This window comes from Eleutherodactylus coqui, chromosome 12 (genome assembly GCF_035609145.1).
Source record: "Eleutherodactylus coqui strain aEleCoq1 chromosome 12, aEleCoq1.hap1, whole genome shotgun sequence".
Classification (NCBI taxonomy): Eukaryota; Metazoa; Chordata; class Amphibia; order Anura; family Eleutherodactylidae; genus Eleutherodactylus; species Eleutherodactylus coqui.
The window spans coordinates 109,183,072-109,205,465 of NC_089848.1; the positions used below are offsets into that span (position 1 = coordinate 109,183,072).

The following is a 22,394-nucleotide window of genomic DNA, read 5'->3' on the forward strand; positions in this document are numbered from 1 at the left end:
ACCCGAGAGGAGGCCATGAAACGGATGCATCATCAGGAAATAACAGGATTTGAATCAACTTTTTAGTATTTTTTTTACAAGTTTTGGTGTTCCTGCCCGTATAAAGAGATTTTCACGCTGATTATATTTATTGGAGAACACATAATAGGCCAACATCTCCTGTTTTGTACAGTCACTGCTGACCTTAGACCATGCAGTTGCACTGGGCAACGGCAATTAGCTTGGGGGAGCAGCAGGTAGACGTAGGCTGGGGTCATCGCTCCCCTTGCGTCCGCTTGGCCAAATGATCAGCTTTCTCCATAGGGTAGTGTCTTTTGTAGCTACATGTATCCCCTCCTGGCTCTGCCTCTCCTGTACTATCAGCACCTCCTAACACAATCACTTAGAATTGCTACTGTATTAATGTTTTGAGCTTGATTCTGGTACTGTCACTATCTCACCACTTTCTGAACAAGCAAAATAAAAGCTCACCGTCGGTGCAATGTGTGTCTTTTTTCTTATGAGGGAGGATGAAAAAAGAACATGCACAGGATGACATATAACCTAAAGACCTGCACTTTTTAGCTTTCCTGTGTAGACTGGGACAGAGTAAATTGCAAGGGACTTAAAGGGGTTTCACCAAAGATATTTAACACCTACCTACAGGATAAGGGATGGATGTCTGATTACTGGGGGTCCAGCCTCCAGAGGCCCCAAGAACAGCTCTCCCAGAATGCCCATGTGAATGCAGCAGCAGGGCGTATGCTCGACCATTGCTTCATTGCCAGTCAGACATCGATGCACTCAGAGATCTCCTTCCTTCCCATATAAGTGAATACAGCGATGGTCACGCATGGGCAACATCTATGGGGAATTCAGAATGCACAATTCTTGGAATTGCTGGGGGTCCTAGTGGTCAGTCCCTTAAAGACCAGACATTTATCTTCTATCCTGTCTTTAGTGGTAAAACCCCTTTAAGTCAGTTAAAGGCTCTGTACCTACCTCCCGTCACACTCTGGTCTCTGTTGGAGCGGGCCGAACATCTTTCTGGAGACTGTATTAGTATCACATAATTCGTTGACCATTAAATGGGTGTGCCAAGAGCAAAACCTCCGTTCTATGCCCTAGTATCTCAGGACCCCCTCTATGAATCGGAATGGTTAACCACTAATAGCGGCTGCTGTGCTGACAGACAGAGCTGGACTTCTACTACAGAAGGACCATTTATCTGATCATTCAATACTTCATTGCCCCAGTGCAGGAGAGATATGCGGCAGGACCCAGAGTGATAAGCCGGTCATCCCGGCCACCACATTCTAAAAGAAATGGTCTCTGATGGGCCAACCCTTGTAATTGGCATTTAATGCAGCTACCATAAATCGCACACTGTGCCGTACTCTCTATACCCAATACAGGAAGGAAGTCGGTTTCTTCAATATGGCCGCCATCAGGAAATTTTACTGTTCATTTGTTATATTTTTTATATCAAAAATAAAAACGACAGTATTTAAAACCACAAATTCTCTCTTCTAATTACTTGCATCCAATTAGTGAAATGAAAATGTGATAGATGACATTTTCGCTTTGAAGGGGTTTACTGACACTCAGAAAAAGGCTATAATGGACTAAGGCATACTCACCAGGCAGATGTCCCCCAGGGTCCATCACAGCCACCAATCACCCCTGGAGGAAGCTGCAGGAGAGGCCATGTGACCGCTCAGCCAATCCCAGGCAGCAACTTCTTAATTTCTGAGTAGGAGGAGCCAACATGGCTGTGATGGATCCGGGGGACATCTGACCGGTGAGTATGCCAAAGTTTGCCATTTTGTACAATTCTCTGCCCCTTTTTTTGGTTTCGGAAACCCCCCCTTACCACAAATGCTATGAATTATCAGGTAAGTAGGCTACTAACAACGAACGGAAAAAACTTTTCATATGTAAAACACTTTATTTTAGCTCCATTAAAAATGATATACGAGTTGCTTAGTTACAAAAGATAAATTACGCGACCCATAACAGACATCCGACAATGATCAGACATCCACGACGGACGATCCGCAGTTAAAAAAGTCATAATTAAGAATTCATGATAAAGGACGCACTGACTCTTGTCTGGTGCCTACCTGTCTACAGGTGGAGGCTTCGAGTTCCTCGGTTTCTTTACTTGAGCGTACAACGCTTCCATTTGCTTGCCATCTCGTGGACTTTGGGGTCGGCTGTTCATACTCAGGGTACCGCTGCTCGCAACCGTGTCATAATGGCCTGTGCTGGTGTACGCCGGATCTTCTGGCCCCCCGTAAGCCTTGCTGTATTCTTGGATCTCGGCGTAGTCCTTTTCTCTGGCTTGTCTTTCACGAAGCTCACGCGTCTTTGCTTGAATCCTGCAGAAATACAACATACATATTGGAAATGCCTCATAGAAACCAGGTTTGAGCAGAAATAAGGCAGGAAAGGCGACAACGACTAACGCGATATCGGTAAACGTATACTAGAGAAGGTCGGCAAGCAGTGATGGGATCGGTTTGATGGAGAAGTCAGTAGGCCGGGGATCTGGAAGCATACAGTACATATGAAACCAGCTCAGATACAAGGAGGGCTTGTAGCTACTGACGAAACAACATGGCAGCCTTCTGGGAGCTTGGATTGCAGCAGGTGGCGGCGCTGTAGTTGGAGCAGCCGCGGGAAGGTAAGGGCAAAGGTCTTTTTTTAAATAGCATTACAACGCATTTTGGATCCATACTCAATTCTACATCACATTTACTAAACCCTTATTGACGGACAATCCATCTTTAGTCACAGCTCCCCTCCTCCCCTCCCTGTACAGGCAGGATTACACTGAGAGGAGACACCCATATATAGATAACACAGGCTCCACCATTCACAATAGTCACAGCTCACCTCCTGCCCTCCCTGTCTGTACAGGCAGGATTACACTGAGAGGTGACACCTATATATATAGATAACACAGGATCCACCATTCACCATAGTCACAGCTCACCTCCTCCCCTCCCTGTACAGGCAGGATTACACTGAGAGGTGACACCTATATATAGATAACACAGGGTCCACCATTCACAATAGTCACAGCTCACATCCTCCCCTCCCTGTACAGGCAGGATTATACTGAGAGGTGATACCTATATATAGATAACACTGGATCCACCATTCACAATAGTCACAGCTCCCCTCCTCCCCTCCCTGTACAGGCAGGATTATACTGAGAGGTGATACCTATATATAGATAACAGGATTCACCATTCACAATAGTCACAGCTCACCTCCTCCCCTCCCTGAACAGGCAGGATTACACTGAGAGGAGCCACCTATATATAGATAACACAGGTTCCACCATTCATAACAGGTGATGTCACAGCTCACCTCCTCCCCCTCACTGCAGACAGGATTACACTAAGAGGTGACACCTATATATACATAACAAAGGATCCACCATTCACAAATAGTCACAGCTCACCTCCTCCCCTCCCTGCACACTGACCACTAAGCCTAATAATAGCCTGACACTTCCTGTTTTGTAGAGAAAATTTCTCAACCGTCATCTCATTATCATCACGGGCAGGATTACACTGAAAGGAGACACCTATATATAGATGACGCAGGGGCCATCATTCACAATAGTCACAGCTTCCCTCCTCTCCTCCCTGCACAGGTCACAGAACATACCCACAACACTCTCCCACAGAAGTCAATGATTCCTCTCTTGTTTACTGTGTGAATGGCACATGAGACTACTGTACAGAATATCTTCAACTGCAATTAAACTGCAGCTCAGGCAAAATCTACAATCAGAAAGTAAAATGAAAATAGAAAAATAAAGAGGTTGTGCAGGGTTAAAAAACCATGGATGCTTTCTTCCAAACACAGTGCCACCCTTGTCCGTGGGTAGAGACTAGTATTGAAGCTCAGCTCCTCTTCACTCCAATGAAGCTGAGCTGCAATACCAGAAACAACCCATGCACAAGGCGGCGCTGTGACTTGAAGAAAGCAGGCATGTTTTTCTAACCCTGGACAACCCTTTTAAGCAGTATTTAGTGGCTGAATGTTCCTCCACCGTGAAGACATCACACACACATTGTCTGCCCTCGCTCAGGGGGTCTCACAACCATTAGCACTAGAACCCTCCGTAGGGAACGGCATGTGAAGGGTTACCATGGACGAGCGGCAGCACACATCACAGCAGTGACTGCACAGCGGCGCCTACGATGGGGCTGGGAGCAACGGACTGTAAGTGAGTGGAAGCAAGTGTTGTGGATGAATCACAGTACACCATCTTCCAATCAGATGGCGGCACTTGGGTGTGGCGGTTGTCTGGAGAGCGGTTTCTACGTGACGGCATCGTCCCAACAGTGAGGTTTAGAGGAGGTTCTGTTATGGTGTTTTGAGGGGGTGGTGGGGGTCTGCTTGGAAGGACTAGAGCCATTGGTTATAGTGAAGTCCACCCTCACCACCAATGGGTACAGAGACATCCCGGACAATGTGGCATCAGCTCCCCTGTGGTAATACTCTGGTACAGCTCCGTGTCTCCACCAACATGACCGAGCGCCATGTCATACGGCACGAAGTGTAGGGAGCAGAACGTCTGCAGACTTCATTGGCCCAAAGTCCGGATCTCAATTCCATCGAGCGGGATGAACTAGAATGCCATATCTGTGAACGACCAACATGCCACCATCCCCCCATCACTATCTGAAGCTTTCTTCGAGGAATGAAGGCAAATCCCTCCACGCATCTATGGGAATTTGATGGAAAGCGGCTGCGGAGGGTTCCTGATGTCACTGAGGCCAAGGGCCGCCCAACACCAGATTGAAAAATAGGAATAAAATCCAATTCCATCACCCTCTATGTGCGTCCCAATACTTGTGTCAACATAGTGTCAGTAAATAGCTGAAGATTTACTTAGAGACTTCCAATAAATCTAGTTATTTACCTATAAATACCGGTATATAGTTACTACTCTGCACAAGGTAGAAGCAAAAAGACATCCGGGGGGCATAATACAGAATGAAGAGTAGGTGGTTTCAAGAATCTAACAAGGTCTACTGACTACAAGCTCAAACAACGTTATTTGGATATTTATTGGCTACACAAGCTGTAATAAACTCAAAATAACCTTTTTAGGTCACTGAGTTAAGATAATAAAATAAGTAACAAGAAATACAGGAAATATTAACAAAAGAAAAGGATGGAGGAAACCCAACGACACCCATCTTGTCGGATAAATCTCTAAAGCGTATTAGTCTAAGTACCAACCGCACAACGGGATCTCGCAGGCAGCGCTTCTGTTGTGGCTAATAGATTGCTCGCTACCAGGAAACCTCCTCATTTCTCTAGTAATAAACAAAAGATCGACCCCAAAAAAGTAAGAAGAAAACATAAATGTAGAAGACATAAATATGATACAGATGCAATAATAGGGCTAATTTCTTCCCCGCTGTCACTAAACCCACATTAGTCGTCTCTTTTCAGCTTGACACAAATTAATGATTTTAATTCTAGACACTTGTCACGGCGCTCACTCGCCTTTCTTCTAATTAAAATGGATGAAGCTTCGTGATCAAGAAACGGCACAGTTCATTTTTTTTCCCCGTGCGGCTTGTTACATTTCTATTCATTAGAGAACAGCTCCTAGCACCCACAGAGCAGGACGGAGCGAGGAAATGCGCAGTGCCAGCTGACATATGGGGAAAGTCAACTTTCCCCAGGGGTGTTGTACAATTGAGACCCCTGGGAACGTTCGGCGCTAGATAATTTTAATTACTGCTTCGTACAAATGGATTCATTACAACACACTGTGATTAGGAATTGGCCTCTTCTAGTTCAGTGCCAGAGGCCAAGAAGACATTTCACAGCAACGTGGCACACACCCCTTTAATAACTACGTCTCACGTTGCTCTTGAATGGAAATAACAATAGACTGTCAGCGCCACTGAAAGGAGACGGCCAGTAGACGGGGCAAATGGTTAGACACCATTATACTGTAAAGCTGGGAGCCTGTTAAAGGGGTTGTCCCGCAAAACAAAGTGGGTCTATACACTTCTGTATGGCCATATTAATGCACTTTGTAATGTACATTGTGCATTAGTTATGAGCCATACAGAAGTTATCAAAAGTTATTCACTTACCTGTTCCGTTGCTGGCGTCCTCGTCTCCATGGTGCCCGTTTAATTTTCAGCGTCTAATGGCCAAATTAGACGTGTTTGCGCAGTCCGGGTCTTCTCCTTTTCTCAATGGGGCTCCGTGTAGCTCCACCCCGTCACGTGCCGATTCCAGCCAATCAGGAGGCTGGAATCGGCAATGGACCGCACAGAAGCCCTGCGGTCCACCGAGGGAGAAGATCCCGGCGGCCATCTTCAGCAGGTAAGTAAGAAGTCACCGGAGCGCGGGGATTCAGGTAAGCGCTGTCCGGTGTTCTTGTTTAACCCCTGCATCGGGGTTGTCTCGCGCCGAACGGGGGGGGGGGGGGGGGGGGGGACACACGACTGAAAAAAAAAAAAAAAAAAAACCGTTTCGCGCGCGGGACAACCCCTTTAATCATGCCCACCACCTTAACCCCTCCATCAATAGATGTAATAGCACAACCTGCCTTGGCAAAAACTAATTTACACATTTCAACCAAACTTCTGGTAGGAAAAATGTGTCAACTTTTGGTGCAAGGTGCATTTGCTACTTTTTTCCCCCCTTTTAGCACCTTACTTCCCCATTATGTGAAAACTAGGTGGAGTTTAGTTGGAGGGGTATTATTGTATTTTGTCACCACCTGAAGTAGAGGTGGAGACAAGATTGACAGGTGGGTTGACACCCCCTGTACCTCATTGGCTGGAGAGGCGGCGGCCCTGCAGGTCCTGGCAGGCCACTAAGTTTCCCCAACGTGGCAGCAGAAGATGCAGAGGATCCACAACCAGGCAGTGGTGGCGTCGCCAGATGCCGATCCACAGGCAGTGGTAGCAGGGGACGACACAGGCTTTCAGACAGCGGCAAGCGTTTGAACGCTGGTGCCAGCGCTGGCAGGACAGGCTGAGGCAGGGGCGGCATGAGACGACACGTGCAATCTTGGGACTGGTGGCGGTGCTACCGGTGGCAGGAGAGGCACAGCCCTGTTGAATCCAGCAACTGCAGCGGCAAAAAAGGGAGTAGCAGCAAGGGACACACAGAGCAGTGAGGGACCAGGGGCACTGACTCACAGTGGACGGATGCCTCCAGCGCTAGCAGGATCACACATTCAGGATAGATGGCGGCTAACAATTGGACCAGGGACAGCTGCTCGGGGGAAAGTAATTGCTGCAGCCCTGCCCTGGACAGTTAGGGTTAGTTTTCCTGTTAGGCTTACATTATGAACAGTAAATGCTTGCATGTAACCCCTGTAATATGGAAGTATTTACAGGTAATAATGTAAGACAAACATGAACACGGAACCCTAACCGTCCAGGGCAGGGCAAAAGCCTATATGAACGCTGCTGCTAGGACCTTACAGAAGTCACCCAATCGGGAGCTAGGAGTGTGACAGGGGCATTCCACCATCCAAGCCCTGTCAAACACCTAGCCTCCGGTGGTGAGAAGATACAATAATACCACCTGGAGGAGTGTGGCCTCCCCAACCCAATAGATTTCCCATAATTTATACCAGAAGTCTTTACAGTGTTTAGCCCTAACCTCGTTCTGGTGACCCAATAAATGGGTTGAGTTTAGAAAGTCCATTCTCATACACCCTATTAGAGAATGGTTAATAGAGAGTCCTCTGTTTAAAGTGCACCTGAATTTTCAACAAGTTTTCTTCATTATCCCAGATTCTCCCTCCGCTCATTTGCTGCTGTTTGCACCCCATTTCATGTCTGTAACTTTGGATATTCAAGTGGTCTGCCCTATATTGCTGTTCTGCTGTTTGCAATCCACTTTCAGGGAAGGGGCATTTAGAAAGCTTAGCATTCTGCCAGCAGTTCACTGTCCTGGAATCCTTGCCCTTCCCATGCTGCATTGAATCATAGAATGGTAGAGTTGGAAGGAACCTCCAGGGTCATCGGGTCCAACTCTGTACAGGATTCACCAAATCATTCCAAACAGATGTCTGTCCAGCCTCTGTTTAAAGCCTTCCATTGAAGGAGAACTCATCACCTCCCATGGTAACCTGTTCCACTCATTGATCCCCCTCACTGTCTAATATCTAATCTGTCTCTTACTTTCAGTTTCATCCCATTGCGTCTAGTCTTTCCTTGTGCATATGAGAATAGGGCTGATCCCTCTGCACTGTGACAGCCCTTCAGATATTTGTAGACAGCTATTAAAGGGGTTGTCCCGCGCCGAAACGGGTTTTTGTTTTTTTTCAATAGCCCCCCCGTTCGGCGCGAGACAAACCCGATGCATGTGTTGAAAAAAAAAAACGGATAGTACTTACCCGAATCCCTGCGCTCCGGTGACTTCTTACTTACCTTGCGAAGATGGCCGCCGGGATCTTCACCCTCGGTGGACCGCAGGTCTTCTGTGCGGTCCATTGCCGATTCCAGCCTCCTGATTGGCTGGAATCGTCACACGTGACGGGGGCGGAGCTACAAGGAGCAGCTCTCCAGCACGAGCAGCCCCATTCAACACGGAGAAGACCGGACTGCGCAAGCGCGTCTAATAGGGCGATTAGACGCTGAAAATTAGACGGCACCATGGAGACGAGGACGCTAGCAACGGAGCAGGTAAGTGAATAACTTCTGTATGGCTCATAATTAATGCACAATGTACATTACAAAGTGCATTAATATGGCCATACAGAAGTGTATACCCCAACTTTGTTTCGCGGGACAACCCCTTTAAGTCTCCTCTCAGCCTTCTCTTCTGCAAGCTAAACATTCCCAGTTCCTTTAACAGTTCCTCATAGGACATGCGCAGACCGCTCACCATCTTGGTAACTTCTCTGAACTTGCTCCAGTTTGTCTATGTATTTTTAAAATCGGGGTGCCCAGAACTGGACAAAGTATTCCAGATGAGGTCTGGCCAAGGAAGAGTAGAGGGAGATAATGACCTCACGTGATCTAGACTCTATGCTTCTCTTAATACATCCCAGAATTGCGTTTGCCTTTTTTGCTGCTGCATCACATTGCTGACTCATGTTCAGTCTATGATCTATTAATATACCCAAGTCTTTTTCACATGTGCTGCTGCTTAGTTCAATCTTTCCCATTCTGTATGTGCTTTTATCACTTTTCTTGCCCAGATGTAGGACTTTGCAGTTCTCCTTATTAAATATCATTCTGTTAGTTGTCGGCCAGTGTTCAAAATGTTTTTGAATCCTCTCTTCCCTAGTGTTAGCAAATTTGATCAATTTCCCCTGAATTCCCTCCTCTAGACCACCAATAAAAATGTTGAACACTGGGCCTAGGACAGAGCCTTGTGGTACCCCACTTTATACATTCTTCCACTTGGATGTGCAGCCATTTATGACCACTCTGAGTACAATCACTCAGCCAGTTGTGAATCCACTCAACAGTTGTCTTGTCAATCCCATATGTGGTCATTTTTTCAATAAGTATGGTATGAGATACTTTGTCAAATGCTTTACTAAAGTCAAGATATACTATATCCACCGCATTTCCCTGATCAACCCAGTCAGTGATTCTGTTATAGGAGAAAATTAGCTTCTTCTGGCGTTACTTGTTTGTTACAAACCCATGCTGGCTCTGGTTAATTGCTCCATTCTCATCCAAGTACTTGCATACATGCTGTTTAATAATTTGTTCAATGATCTTTCCGGGTATAGAAGTCAGGCTCACAGGCCTGTAGTTTCCTGGATCCACCTTCTTCCCTTTTTTGAAGATAGGGACAACATTTGTCCTTCTCCAATCATCTCGGGCTTCTCCTGTTTTCCAGGAATTTTCAAAGATTACAGCGAGTGGTTCAGCAATTACCTCCGCTGCTTCCTTCAGTATCTTAGGATGTAATTCATCTGGCCCTAGAGACTTGAATTAATTTAAGTTAGCCAAGTGTTCCCTCACCATCTCTCTGCTTATCTGCATATCTTGCACTGTCTCTGGTCCAATCCATAGGGAGGCAGTATCTGAAAGCCCGCCCATCATCTTCCCCAGGAAAATCAGGCAGTTAGATGCATTCTAGCCAAATGGTTAGTAAAACCTCTATAATGTGTGCACACACACCCATACGCTGTAGCAGCAGGAGAGACAGAGACCATGTCGATTGTTATCACAGTGTCTGCAGATCTGTCAGCCTGTAGCCTCAGACTCTACGTGCATGGGAGCTGCCTGTGAAGACCGCTCCTCTGTGTCCTACTGTAGACAACATCCGTGTCCTAGTTACTATGGCAGCTCCGTACCTAATGCCAGACAGTGGATTGCAGAGAAGCAGGAAGGGAGACCCCTAGCGAAAACCACTTTAGATGTGATTTACAGTTGTAAAGCAACATTATGAATACAAGCTTACAGAAACGATGAGACTGATACAAGTTGGTAGAGGAGCAGAAATTGTCAGAAAGGTTAGTGCCCCTTAAAGAACGTTGGAGGTTCTGCTGATATCACTGAGTGGATCTCTTGCTCTGTTGAAAGCCTTGCTGGCTTTAAATAATAAATATGGATATATGAAAAGGCCCTTTTATTCAATCAATGGCATCCAGCACCGTCATTAATATGTTTGCCTGCCTGCGATCAATAGACGCTGATAGTAAGGCGTGTAAGCAGGAGCCACATGTAAGCACACCGCTATTATTAGGAGGAGGCGGAGGGTGCGGAATCTTCTATATAACATTTGTAGGCTTAATTGATTTCCATTTTAATGGCCCATTTGCTTTTTCTCCGGCCCCCACAGGATTTTTGTTTGATGCTGCTGCACACTGTAAATTCATTATTGCCAACCCATTTCCCAGAAGTATTACATCATTAAAGTAGTAAGGTTTGGCGGAGAAGGAAGATATGCATTAAATGGACAATCCTAAATGAACTTTGTAATAGCGGGAACTGAGTTATCCACGGACAATAGATGGGAGGGGGGTTCTATTCCCGTTGTGAATGAAGCAATAAGACGGATGCGTCTACAAGTGGGAACACAGAACGGCTCTCTTCTCCGCAATTAAAATCAAATTAAATATAACTTTACTTTGGCAACTCTACACACCGGACATTGCACAAGGCCTGTCCGGCTAATTGAGCAGGAATACAAGCGGGATTATTAACACTTCCTGATCTCAATGAGCTTCAGCCTCACTTAGCACGGACGGCGTTCGCACAGAGCCGGCTTTACAGGGGAATTATTTATGGCAGCGGAGAAGCATTTCAATGAGGGCAAAATAAGCAAGTAATCTCGTTATAGGAGCCAATACATGGAATGTCATACGAGGAATAAGTATCACATCGCACGCCGAGTGTCAGTTAATGCACAGAAGAGGCTTCAGTTCTATGAAATCATCAGTCGCTCCATGAAAGTTGGTCTGAAGTTTTTGAAAAACCAAATAAGAATTTTCTAGGAGATTGTAGGGTCTATGTGCGCCCACCGACGGCCGTCAGCTAATGCTGCACCATTTTCCTGTACACTATGTGAATTCCCAATATTGAGGGCACAACAGACAAAACTATATAGTATGACTATTGACAGTGGGGTACATGGAAGAGAGGGAGCTTGTTAGTTGGGTGCTGGATTTTGGCACCCAGGACAGAATGGTCTGGGGTTCGTTTTTTCCTCCACTCCATTGCCTTAACCCTTGGACCAGGGGTGTCCAAGCTTTGAGTTTCTCGGGTCCACATTGGAAGAAGAGGAGTCATCTTGAGACGCACATTAAATGCACAAAACACTAATGCAACACCTCAGATTCCACACGTGGATTTTGCTCATTCATAGAATCATAGAATGGTAGAGTTGGAAGGGACCTCCATGGTCATCGGGTCCAACTCCCATTGAAAGGACTAAATCTGAAGGCTGATCAACAACAAAATCCTAGCAGAAAGCCACAAATTTTGCTGCAGTTTTTAGAGGCAGAATTCGCACATGTGAAACCTCCGCCGTGTGAACGTATCCCTTATGGTTCAAATAATATCCACCGGAGGCACAAAGGCGGCACTGACCTGATGACTTCTACATGACTGCAGCTGTGGTGGCGGACTACTATCTGCACTGGTCCGCCCCAACTTACACAAACTGGGCACTGGCCTAGCTGCAAGCTGAGAGAGGACTGTCCAGATCCTTCAGCTCATCTCCTCATGACCAGATCTTAGCTGATCTAATTAGTGAAATGCCCAGTATTCCTTTATTTCCTTATTTTTCAACAGTTTTGCTTTTATATACAGTCATCTGTACATTATATTTTGGAGCTTTTTGTAATCATTGCGTTTTTTGAATTAAAGCTTACAACTTTAATAAGTTCAGTCTTTGTTTCTCTATAGGACCTATAGTTCCTGATCGTGTACTAACCCCTTGACAGCTGGTGTGCAGCGAGTGCTCATGTGCATTGGTACATTACTGGATATAGATTAAGTTATAACTTTAAGTGATAACTTGAACAGAAGTTAAAATCCCATTTTGGCGGGAGTTTGCTGCCCCCCATCCTCTGACACCAAGGGTTTAGCATAATACAGTCAGCGGTGGCAGCGTGTATTTTGGGGCATGTGCTGGGATGTGATTTACTGTAGACTTCAGTGAGTGCAAGCCTGAGGGAGTGGAAATAGATCAACCTCTTGCGGCCGTATCCACATAATGTGCTCAGAAGGCCTGGTTTGTGACAAATTGACAGTGGGATCTGCTGCTGCTGGTTCCTGACAAATTGGGGATTTTAGCAGTGCATTCACCTCCCCAATAAATGTATGGGCCCATCAGGGAGGAGAGAAACCTTTCCTTTCTCCTCAGCTAGGAACTATTTGCATCTCTGACACATTTTTATGTAAAACGTATGATCAATTAACATAGCAAACACCAGAGAACAATTATGTGAGACGCATAAAAAGTGCAGAAACATAAAACAAGCAAAAAAAAAAAAAAAAAAAAAAGTTATGTAAATTGTGCAAAAATGTTATCCTTCGTTTACATGCGAGAAATCCCGTAAGGTGAAGATGTTGCAAATGCCTCTTGTTTAGGAGTATTGAATCATGCAGCTCAATATACAATCTAACACCATTATATCACATTTCATGCAGCCGTGCTATGTGCGAACAACAGGATTAGTATCAACCACACAAAAACACAACGGGGCTGCAGACCGCCACCTGCTGCTCACAGGCGGCATTACAAGGCGGTCAGACGTGGTCACTGCTAGGTGTTCCCTGCACTCACTGCGAACATCTCTCACACATCATGCACTGCACAAAGTAGTCTTGCGGATGGGACAAAAGACACAAATGGTTAAAATGCATAAATAAGGGGAAAACACAAGCTCCAGAGCAAACAAGGTGATATTTTAGAGCCTTGTATGGTGGTGGTGTAAAGGTTACGTCAATAGCTTTCAGTGTGACACAAGGCGGGCATGCTGCCTGGTTAGAGAAGATGCTAATTAAGCGGTGGTTGAAGTCTACCTCTCCTGTTCTTGCCTCATGCGCAGCCTGTCATCTTCTGAAGGGTGGGCTTCTTGCATTTTCATTTTCCATGATCCCCTGTGTTCAATCTTGTCATCTTTTCGATGTTTGCCAAACCTGTCAAGAAGAAGCGGAATTCTAACACTGGTCTGCGGAATGAGAAAGTGACAACAAGTGTCTGGTGAGCCGGTTCTCTGCTCGCTGCTAACGAGGCATTGCTGCCCATGACAATTCCTAGCTCTGGCTGTTTTCTGGGGGGGATCGTCCCGACACAATGCAATCAGCAGACTCCATCCAGCCGCACTTTAGAAATAAGGAGATACTTTTATGGGGCAGATCTGGAGATTTGTACATTTTAGAGATGCTGAAAGCATAGATTAGACGTATGTAGAAATCATTTGAAGGTGCATATGAAGTACTTGAAGCAAAGCTCCACTTCCTGCTGGGATCTGCTGCACAGGCGTTAAAAGGGGTTGCCCAGTTGTAAACTATTCACGGCCTATCAGAAAAGGCCATCAATAGTAAATCAGTGGAGGACTACCGACCAGCTGTGCCCCCGGGCGATGTGTTTTGTGCACCTAGCTGATTTCTGCAGGAATCAGACAGCTCTGACCCCAGTGCAGTGACCAGGATTGGTATTACAGGCAAGGTTCCCATTGAAGTGAATGGGTGCAATACCAAGCCTGGCCACTGCAATGGGAACAGAGCTGTCTGCTTTCTGCAGAATTAGCTCAATGCACAAAACACATTGGCCTAGTAAACAGATGATCAGTGAGACCCCTGCAATCCATCCTGAGCAAAGGCCATCAATAGTCTACAACTGGACAACGCCTTTAAACATTCTGTAATATGCTTATCAATATTAAACTGGAAGTGGCCAATTTGTCACTATGAACAAAAATGATTTGCGGATTTCATTAGCACTTCCATGCATATTCCAGCAAACCTAAACCCATTCTGTAGAAACGCGTTATGAGCGGCTCGCTAATATATTCTTATCGGGTTCTGTTCACATTTACAAAAGCTGTGACACATCCACTGATGCACAAATATTCAGATTTGCCATTCAAGACTGTAGGAAAGTTAGTCAAAAGCCTCTTGGGGGTCAGTCATGTGCACTATTAAATGGGTTGTCCAGTTGCAAACTATTGATGGCCTATCCTTAGGATAGGTTATCAATAGTAGATTGGTAAGGCTTCATCGCCGAAGACCCCCACTGAACAGCTGTTCAGCAAAGCCAGCAAACTTGTGCACTCAGCTGGTTTCTGCAGGACGCAGACAGCTCCATTCTTGTTGCAGTGGCCAGGCTTGGTATGACAGGCCATTTCCCTCATTTCAATGGGACCTGTGCATGTAATTCTAAGCCTGGCCACTGCAGTAAGAACGGAGCTGTCTGCTTCCTGCAGCAATCAGCTAAGTTCATGAGTGCACTCACCAGGAAAGTACAAGAGATGCAAAAAAGACTAAATACATTTTTTGCATTTTGACGCAAGAACGCATTTCAGAAAGGATGATGGTCATATTTACTGAGGGAGCTAGAACCACAGACCTCTCATACATACTGAATGGTTCCTTTATTAGACTCCCATCTAGTAGCGTGTTGGACTTCTTTTAGCCTTCAGACCCACAGCAAATCTGTGATAGTGTAGATTCCACTGGGGGATGAAGTCATTCTGCAGGAATATCGGCCCCTGCGGACAGGAAGCTGCAGATTGAATGGCGTTGATGACATATTCTGACCGGCTGACAGGAAGGGGTCAGTGATTCATGCTGCTTGCGCCAAATTCTGACCTTCCATCAGCAACAGAAATCTGCATCCATCTGACCATAAGATGTTTCTCCGCTGCTCAGTGATACTAGTTTTGCGCTCTTTTGCCCGCTGGAGTCTTTCTGTTTCTCTTAGACACAATGGCGCTTGAACCGGTCGCCCACTGTTATAGCCATCCGTGCGGAGGAACAGCGAGTTGTGCGTTCGGACGCGTTATTTGGAGCTCCAGCGTTGTATTCAGCTGACTGTGCCGCCTGTTGGTCAGAACGATTCCTGACATCCTCCTCCGACCCCTTTCAGTGATAAGTTGTTTCTGTCCGCAGGATCCCCTTTCGTTGGATGTTTTCCTCGATCGCGACATTCTCTGTATACTCTCCACACCGTTATACGATAAACCCCCCGCGGTTGGCAGTGAGACCCCGGCTAGTCTAGCACAGATGACCAGCCTCGTTGGAAGTCGCTCCGATCGCTGGATTTTCCATCTAACGTGGATTCACACTGAAACTGATCCACGGAAAACTTGTCACGTGATTTTATGCCGCCCTCCGGGGTCACTGGAAGAATTTCCATGCGCCAAATGTGAGAGATCCGGGGCTCTAATAGTAAAGGGGCCATTCAGTGTATATAAAAGATGGGAGTGGGCAGACCGCGATGCATCTACATGACATGAGCACAACAGATCAGCGTGGTTTATGGCAGACAACTGGTTAAAGACTCGCTCTTTCCAAATGTGCTGAATTTCAAGCACAACAAAACCAAATAAAATCCCAATTTAATCTGTTAAATGGTCTAAACTTGCTGCGTTACTGATGAGATCATTGTAGCCTGCCAAATTACCTACGGATTTCATTAGGACAGCGAGCTATTGAAGAAATATCCATTAGTTGATTAATGAAGAAAAACAAAAACTGATTAAGACATAAAAAGTCCCATAGTGTTAAATTGGTTATGAATGGAAGAAATGGAAAAAAAGGCGAGTGCAATTTATTAGCCGGCCGGCGTATTTATTGTCATTTCACAGCTGCTGTTTAATAACCATAAAACAGAAGAAAAACATGTGGACGGAGTTCAGCCGCCGGGGCCGTCCACCGAAGGCTGCGGCTCACAAGGGGTTAAACAGCCGTCACTCACCAGGGTGTAATCCAATAAAACATCCCTGACACGATTAGATGAAATATGGATACCACCGGATGGCGTGTGACAACCCCCCCACGTATGTCATGTGTTCCCCTTCACCCCCACTCGCTCTTATTATCTTACAAGGGACGCCAACCTCAGTTTTCCGCTCTCCGTATTTGTGTTCTACAGATACAAGTCATGGAAACCGTATTCTATCATTTCATCTCCCGGCCTTTAACCCTTTCCAATCCACTGTCTGACCTCTGATTTAAGGCTGTACAGCTCCGACGTTGGAAGACGTCCGTCAGGGTTCTCTTACTGTATATTGCCAGCCTCTCTGCTGTCGGAGTCTATACAACGTGTCACCTCATGCAGTACTGGCTTTAGCCAGCATATAGCGCTGTTGTATAACGACAGAAAAAGAGTAAGCCCCCTAGGAAAACCAGGATACAAATTGGATTGGAAAGGGTTAATCCTGCACAGGCGTCGGCTGACTGACAGCGGGGCTCCTGCTCTAACCGCTAGTACTAGAGCCACCTCAGATCCCGGCAGTTTAACCCCGTACATGCCATAATCAATAGCAACTGTAGCAAAGGGAGAGGGGTCTCCTATCACCCATCAGCACCCTGCAGTGCGATCACATGGCAGCCGGAAGCCTGACAAAGACCTCTGTATCCGGCATGTAACTCAGCCGAGTCCGACACAATGCAGTGGATATAAAAAGTCTGCCACCCTTGGTGGTAAAATGCCAGGATTTTGTCATGTTAAAACATACAACAAAGATGCCTAATTTCAGATTTCTCTCCGCCTTCCATGTGACCCGTTATCTGTCCAATGCCACCAAAATCGTTTAGGGTGGAATTTAAAATACTAAAGTGGTTGCATAAATCTGCCCACCCTACTAATCCTCTGCTGATGCCCCCTCTGACTTTATGGCAGTATTCAGTCTTTTTAGGTCGGTGTCTATCAGCAGGGCACATCCTGACTTGGCAATCTTTGTCCGCTCTTCCTTCCAAAAGTGCTCCAAATCTGTCAGACTGTGAGGGTATCTCATGTGTAGCGCCCTCCTCAGGTCACCCACAGATCTTCAATGGGGTTCAGCTCAGGGCTCTGGCTGGGCCATTCCAATACGTCGCTCTTCTTCTGGCGCAGCCGCTCTCTTGGCGATTTGTCCGTCTGCTTTGAGTGGGTGTTGTGTTGAAATGCAAAATTCATCTTCATTTTTTCAGCCGAGGCCGGAAGGTTTTGGGCCAACATGGACATATTTCACTCTAAAGCCCGATTTCCAGCATCAGAACAGCCCCCCACATAATGCGGCCCCCAACATCCTCACTGTGGGTTAGGAGTCTACTGGTGACGGCGGCGTTGGCTTTACACCAAACATCCCTTCTGGAATGTCCAACAAGTTCCCCCTCGGTCTCATCAATCAGAACACGTTCCCCAAGGACTTCTGGCAGACTGGATGAACTTCTGTAGACTCTTTAAACCCACTGTAACTAATGCAGTGTACTACCGTAGTGATTGAGTGACTTCAAGTGCCCTCCGGGGCATAAAGATTAGTGTCAAAAAAAGTTCAATAAATTTGTCCAATGGATTTAAAATCCAGTAAAAAAAAACAAAAAACAATAAAACATTTTTTCATATGAAACCCTTTTTAAAATAGAAAAAAATACCCTACATGATCAGTATTACTGTGGTCGGAACAACCTAGAATTTATCTCACATGGTGAACACAAAAATAATTTTTTTTAAAGTATGCCGTAAAAAAAAAAAAAAAAAAAAAAAAAGCAATCCAGCAGTCCCATGTACAACAAAACTGGTATCGGCAAAAACTGCAACACTTCCCGCAAAAAATAAAAACCTCATAGATTCGTCTTTAAATGCGGCGATGCAGAGTCAATTGATTTTCTTTAAAAATTATTTTATTATCCAAAAGTAGTAAAATAAAAAACAAAAATCTCCAAGAACCTCGTATCGCAGTAATAGTGCCGCTCCAGATAGGAACACTACGGTGAACGCCGTAAAAAACCAAAGGCAAACATTGTAGCGGAATTTCTCGATGTTTTTTTCTAGCGCTCCCAAAAATATGTAATGGAAGTTCTCCAACACATTAGATGGACCCCGGAGTGCGGCCATTAGACAATACAACTCGTCGAAAGAAAACACGTCCTCGTACGGCCACATGAGGGAGTTATGGCGATGGACTGTGAATATCACGTGGTCCACAAGTCAAAAAACAGGCGCCATATTAAGGCCACTCCCACACCAGCCGCTTCTTACCGCAATTAGCGTGGCATCCCAAGTGCTGCATGCCTAAAAGGTCACTGGAGCAGAAACGCATTTTTCCATCCCTGTTCCACTCTGGAGGTGTTTTCCAATCACTTCCATGCAGTGCAGCCCCTGTATGATACTTATTAGATACCATCTTGGTGGTGATTTTTTTTTTTTTACTTTCACATCAATCCCATGATGCATCAGTACAGCATTAGCTGTGGCTATACCATTTCTGCTTGCTGAGTGGACAGTTTAAAGGGGTTGTCTTGCGAAATCAAGTGGGGTTATACACTTCTGTATGGCCATATTAATGCACTTTGTAATGTACATCGTGCATTAAATATGAGCCATACAGAAGTTATTCGCTTACCTGCTCAGTTGCTAGCGTCCCCGTCGCCATGATTCCGTCTAATTTCGGTGTCTTCTTGCTTTTTTAGACGCGCTTGCGCAGATGGATCTTCTCCCTTCCGCTCAGCTCGGAAGCATCGGCGGTTTGGCTCCGCTCCCTTGTACGCATCATCGTGTAGCTCCGCCCCCGTCACGTGCCGATTCCAGCCAATCAGGAGGCTGGAACCGACACACGTCATGGGGCGGAGCTACGCGATGATGCTTACAAGGGGGCGGAGCCAAACCGCCGATGCTTCCGAGCTGAGCGGAAGGGAGAAGATCCATCTGCGCAAGCGCGTCTAAAAAAAGCAAGAAGACACCGAAATTAGACGGAATCATGGCGACGGGGACTTATTTTTAAGGGTAGGTCTTATTTTCAGGGAACCAGGGTACCAATCGGATCAAGTACTTAGTAAACCTGTTAACACAGTGTCTGCAGATGTGTCAGCCTGTAGGTGTGGGGAGCCGACTGTGAAGATAGCTTCTGTAGTAAGGGGGGGCTGGCTATGTACCCAAGAACAGAGAGTGGATTACAGAGAAGCTGAAAGGGAGACCCCTAGTGGTAGCCACATTGAACAGCAGTAAAGCAACATTTATAATGCAAGTATATTACAAAAATGAAGTCACTGCCCCTTTAAGGAGATGAGGAGAAGATGTGGTAAGCTGCTCTCTAGATCAGAGAAACACACACAAAGCAGAATAAATGAGAAGCTGTACAGCAACAACTCTCTAAATGGCCAAAGAGGGACACTTAGCAGCTGATGCACCAATGGCCCACTTTTATTTTCCATGTGCAACTCGGTCCCTGAATGCCACATTATAGCAAAAAAATAAGCAAACTGCACAGAACTGAGCAGAACGATAATACAGAGAGGATAATGATGCAAATATCCTAAACTACAACTTACTGGTGCAAATCTAATAGGGCGTTGGGGAAGGAAATCAGGACTTCAAAGTAAAAGGGGTCAGAATAGAGGGAAGAAAATAATAGGCGTTCACCGGCATGTGGGCAGAGCGGAACTAATGGCACGCACATCGGAATCACCCAAATACCGCCTCTAAAGGCAGCAGCAATCCGCAGCTAAGCTGCATATATCTGCCATGGATCCGCATGTGGAAGCACCTCGTTAATCGGCCAATGTGCAGAATTTCTGATGCAGACTCCCCATGGATCTGCATGATGAACGGACAGGTTACCTTTTTACCCATAACATGAATTCAAATGAATTGGACTCAGATTTGTCACGGAATCCGCATCAAAATCTCCTGTGTGAACATACCCTAAAAGCTGAGGATCAAACGGTCGTTCAGACAACAGACGCCACATCTCTCTTGACTCCGGAAACACATGAACGCTCCCTCATCCAAAAGCCATCTTCGCCAACCCCTCCAATACACATGAACGCTCATTCATCCAATAGCTATCTCCTCATATACACATGAACGCTTATGCTATGGACAACCATCTTCTCCGACCTCACCCATACGCATAAACGCTCCCTCATCCAACAGTTATTTCCCCCCGACATCCCCCCGTACACATGAATGCTCATTCTATGGACAGCTATCTCCTCAGATTCCCCCCCATACACATGAACGCTCCCTCATCCAACAGCCATTTTCCCCAACTTTCCCCAATACACATGAATGCTCATTCTATGGACAGCTTTCCCTCTGATCTCCCCCCCATACACATGAATGCTCCCTCATCCAACAGCTATCTCCTCAGACTCCCTCCAACACATGAACGCTCATTCTATGGACAGCTATCTCCTCCGACTCCCTCCAACACATGAACGCTCATTCTATGGACAGCTATCTCCTCCGACTCCCTCCAACACATGAACACTCATTCTATGGACAGCTATCTCCTCCGACTGCCTCCAACACATGAACGCTCATTCTATGGACAGCTATCTCCTCCGACTGCCTCCAACACATGAACGCTCATTCTATGGACAGCTATCTCCTCCGACTCCCTCCAACACATGAACGCTCATTCTATGGACAGCTATCTCCTCCGACTCCCTCCAACACATGAACGCTCATTCTATGGACAGCTATCTCCTCCGACTGCCTCCAACACATGAACGCTCATTCTATGGACAGCTATCTCCTCCGACTGCCTCCAACACATGAACGCTCATTCTATGGACAGCTATCTCCTCCGACTGCCTCCAACACATGAACGCTCATTCTATGGACAGCTATCTGCTCCAACTCCCTCCAACGCATGAACGCTCATTCTATGGACAGCTATCTGCTCCGACTCACTCCAACACATGAACGTTCATTCTATGGACAGCTATCTGCTCCGACTCCCTCCAACACATGAACGCTCATTCTATGGACAGCTATCTCCTCCGACTCCCTCCAACACATGAACGCTCATTCTATGGACAGCTATCTCCTCCGACTCCCTCCAACACATGAACGCTCATTCTATGGACAGCTATCTCCTCTAACTCCCTCCAACACATGAACGCTCATTCTATGGACAGCTATCTCCTCCTACTCCCTCCAACACATGAACGCTCATTCTATGGACAGCTATCTGCTCCGACTCCCTCCAACACATGAACGCTCATTCTATGGACAGCTATCTCCTCCGACTCCCTCCAACACATGAACGTTTGGGTTTGTTCAGCAGTATTCTTCCTGACAACCCCCGGCCCCAGTACATACGAATTGCTCAGGTGCAACAGGCAGCCATGTCCCCAGACTCCCTCAATACAGGTGAACGCTCAGGCTTGTCTGAAAGCCCGCTCTCAGGACTCCCCCATAAACATGACTGATCGATTTGATTTATTCATGTGTTGTCCATGGGAACAGTGGAGAAACCCATAACTAGATGATAGCAGCTTATCTCCAGGAGGAACAACAGAATTGGGCACTGACATTCAATGTCTCCGATCTCCCTTTCCGTGGACATCATCTGTTCGGAGAAACGCAGGAGGCCCCCATACACATTTGGCGCTCAGCTGATCCTGCCAACTACCCCATGTAGTGCTTACGCCAGCCGTTCAGCCTCTTGACTTGGGTTGTCCTACTTCTAAATGTTTTGTTGAGGGAAGCAGACGGTGCCATAAACTGCATAGTGGGTTGGGTTGGTACTGCAGGGGGAGTCCTATTCAGCCTGCAGTAAAAACCCAGGCCACTGTACAATGTACAGCACTGCCTACTTCCTGCAGCAAAACAGAAGTTGGACAACCCCTTTAAACTGGACCGACTGCATAATTAAAATTAGCTTTACCTTGTCGTTATTTAAAATAACATAATAAAAGGGTCATTAGATTAGAACTACACATTTTTCCTATAAACAGCGCCACTTTTCTCTGTAGGCCGACTCTGGTATTGCCTAT

The 22,394-nt window shown here is 46.1% G+C and overlaps 1 protein-coding gene across 5 annotated transcripts in view; it reads right to left on the reverse strand.

The window, feature by feature from the left end:
* Positions 1-22,394, reverse strand: part of PARD3 (par-3 family cell polarity regulator) — a 535,977-nt gene that overhangs the window by 145,966 nt on the left and 367,617 nt on the right. For 3 of the 5 annotated variants that reach the window (XM_066585803.1, XM_066585801.1, XM_066585800.1), the window contains 2 exons: positions 13,485-13,601; positions 2,103-2,360 (listed from right to left, as the gene is read on the reverse strand). In XM_066585803.1, the coding sequence (XP_066441900.1) occupies positions 2,103-2,360; positions 13,485-13,601 (375 nt within the window). The remainder of the gene's footprint in view (positions 1-2,102; positions 2,361-13,484; positions 13,602-22,394) is intronic. The other 2 variants (XM_066585804.1, XM_066585802.1) reach the window with 1 other exon arrangement.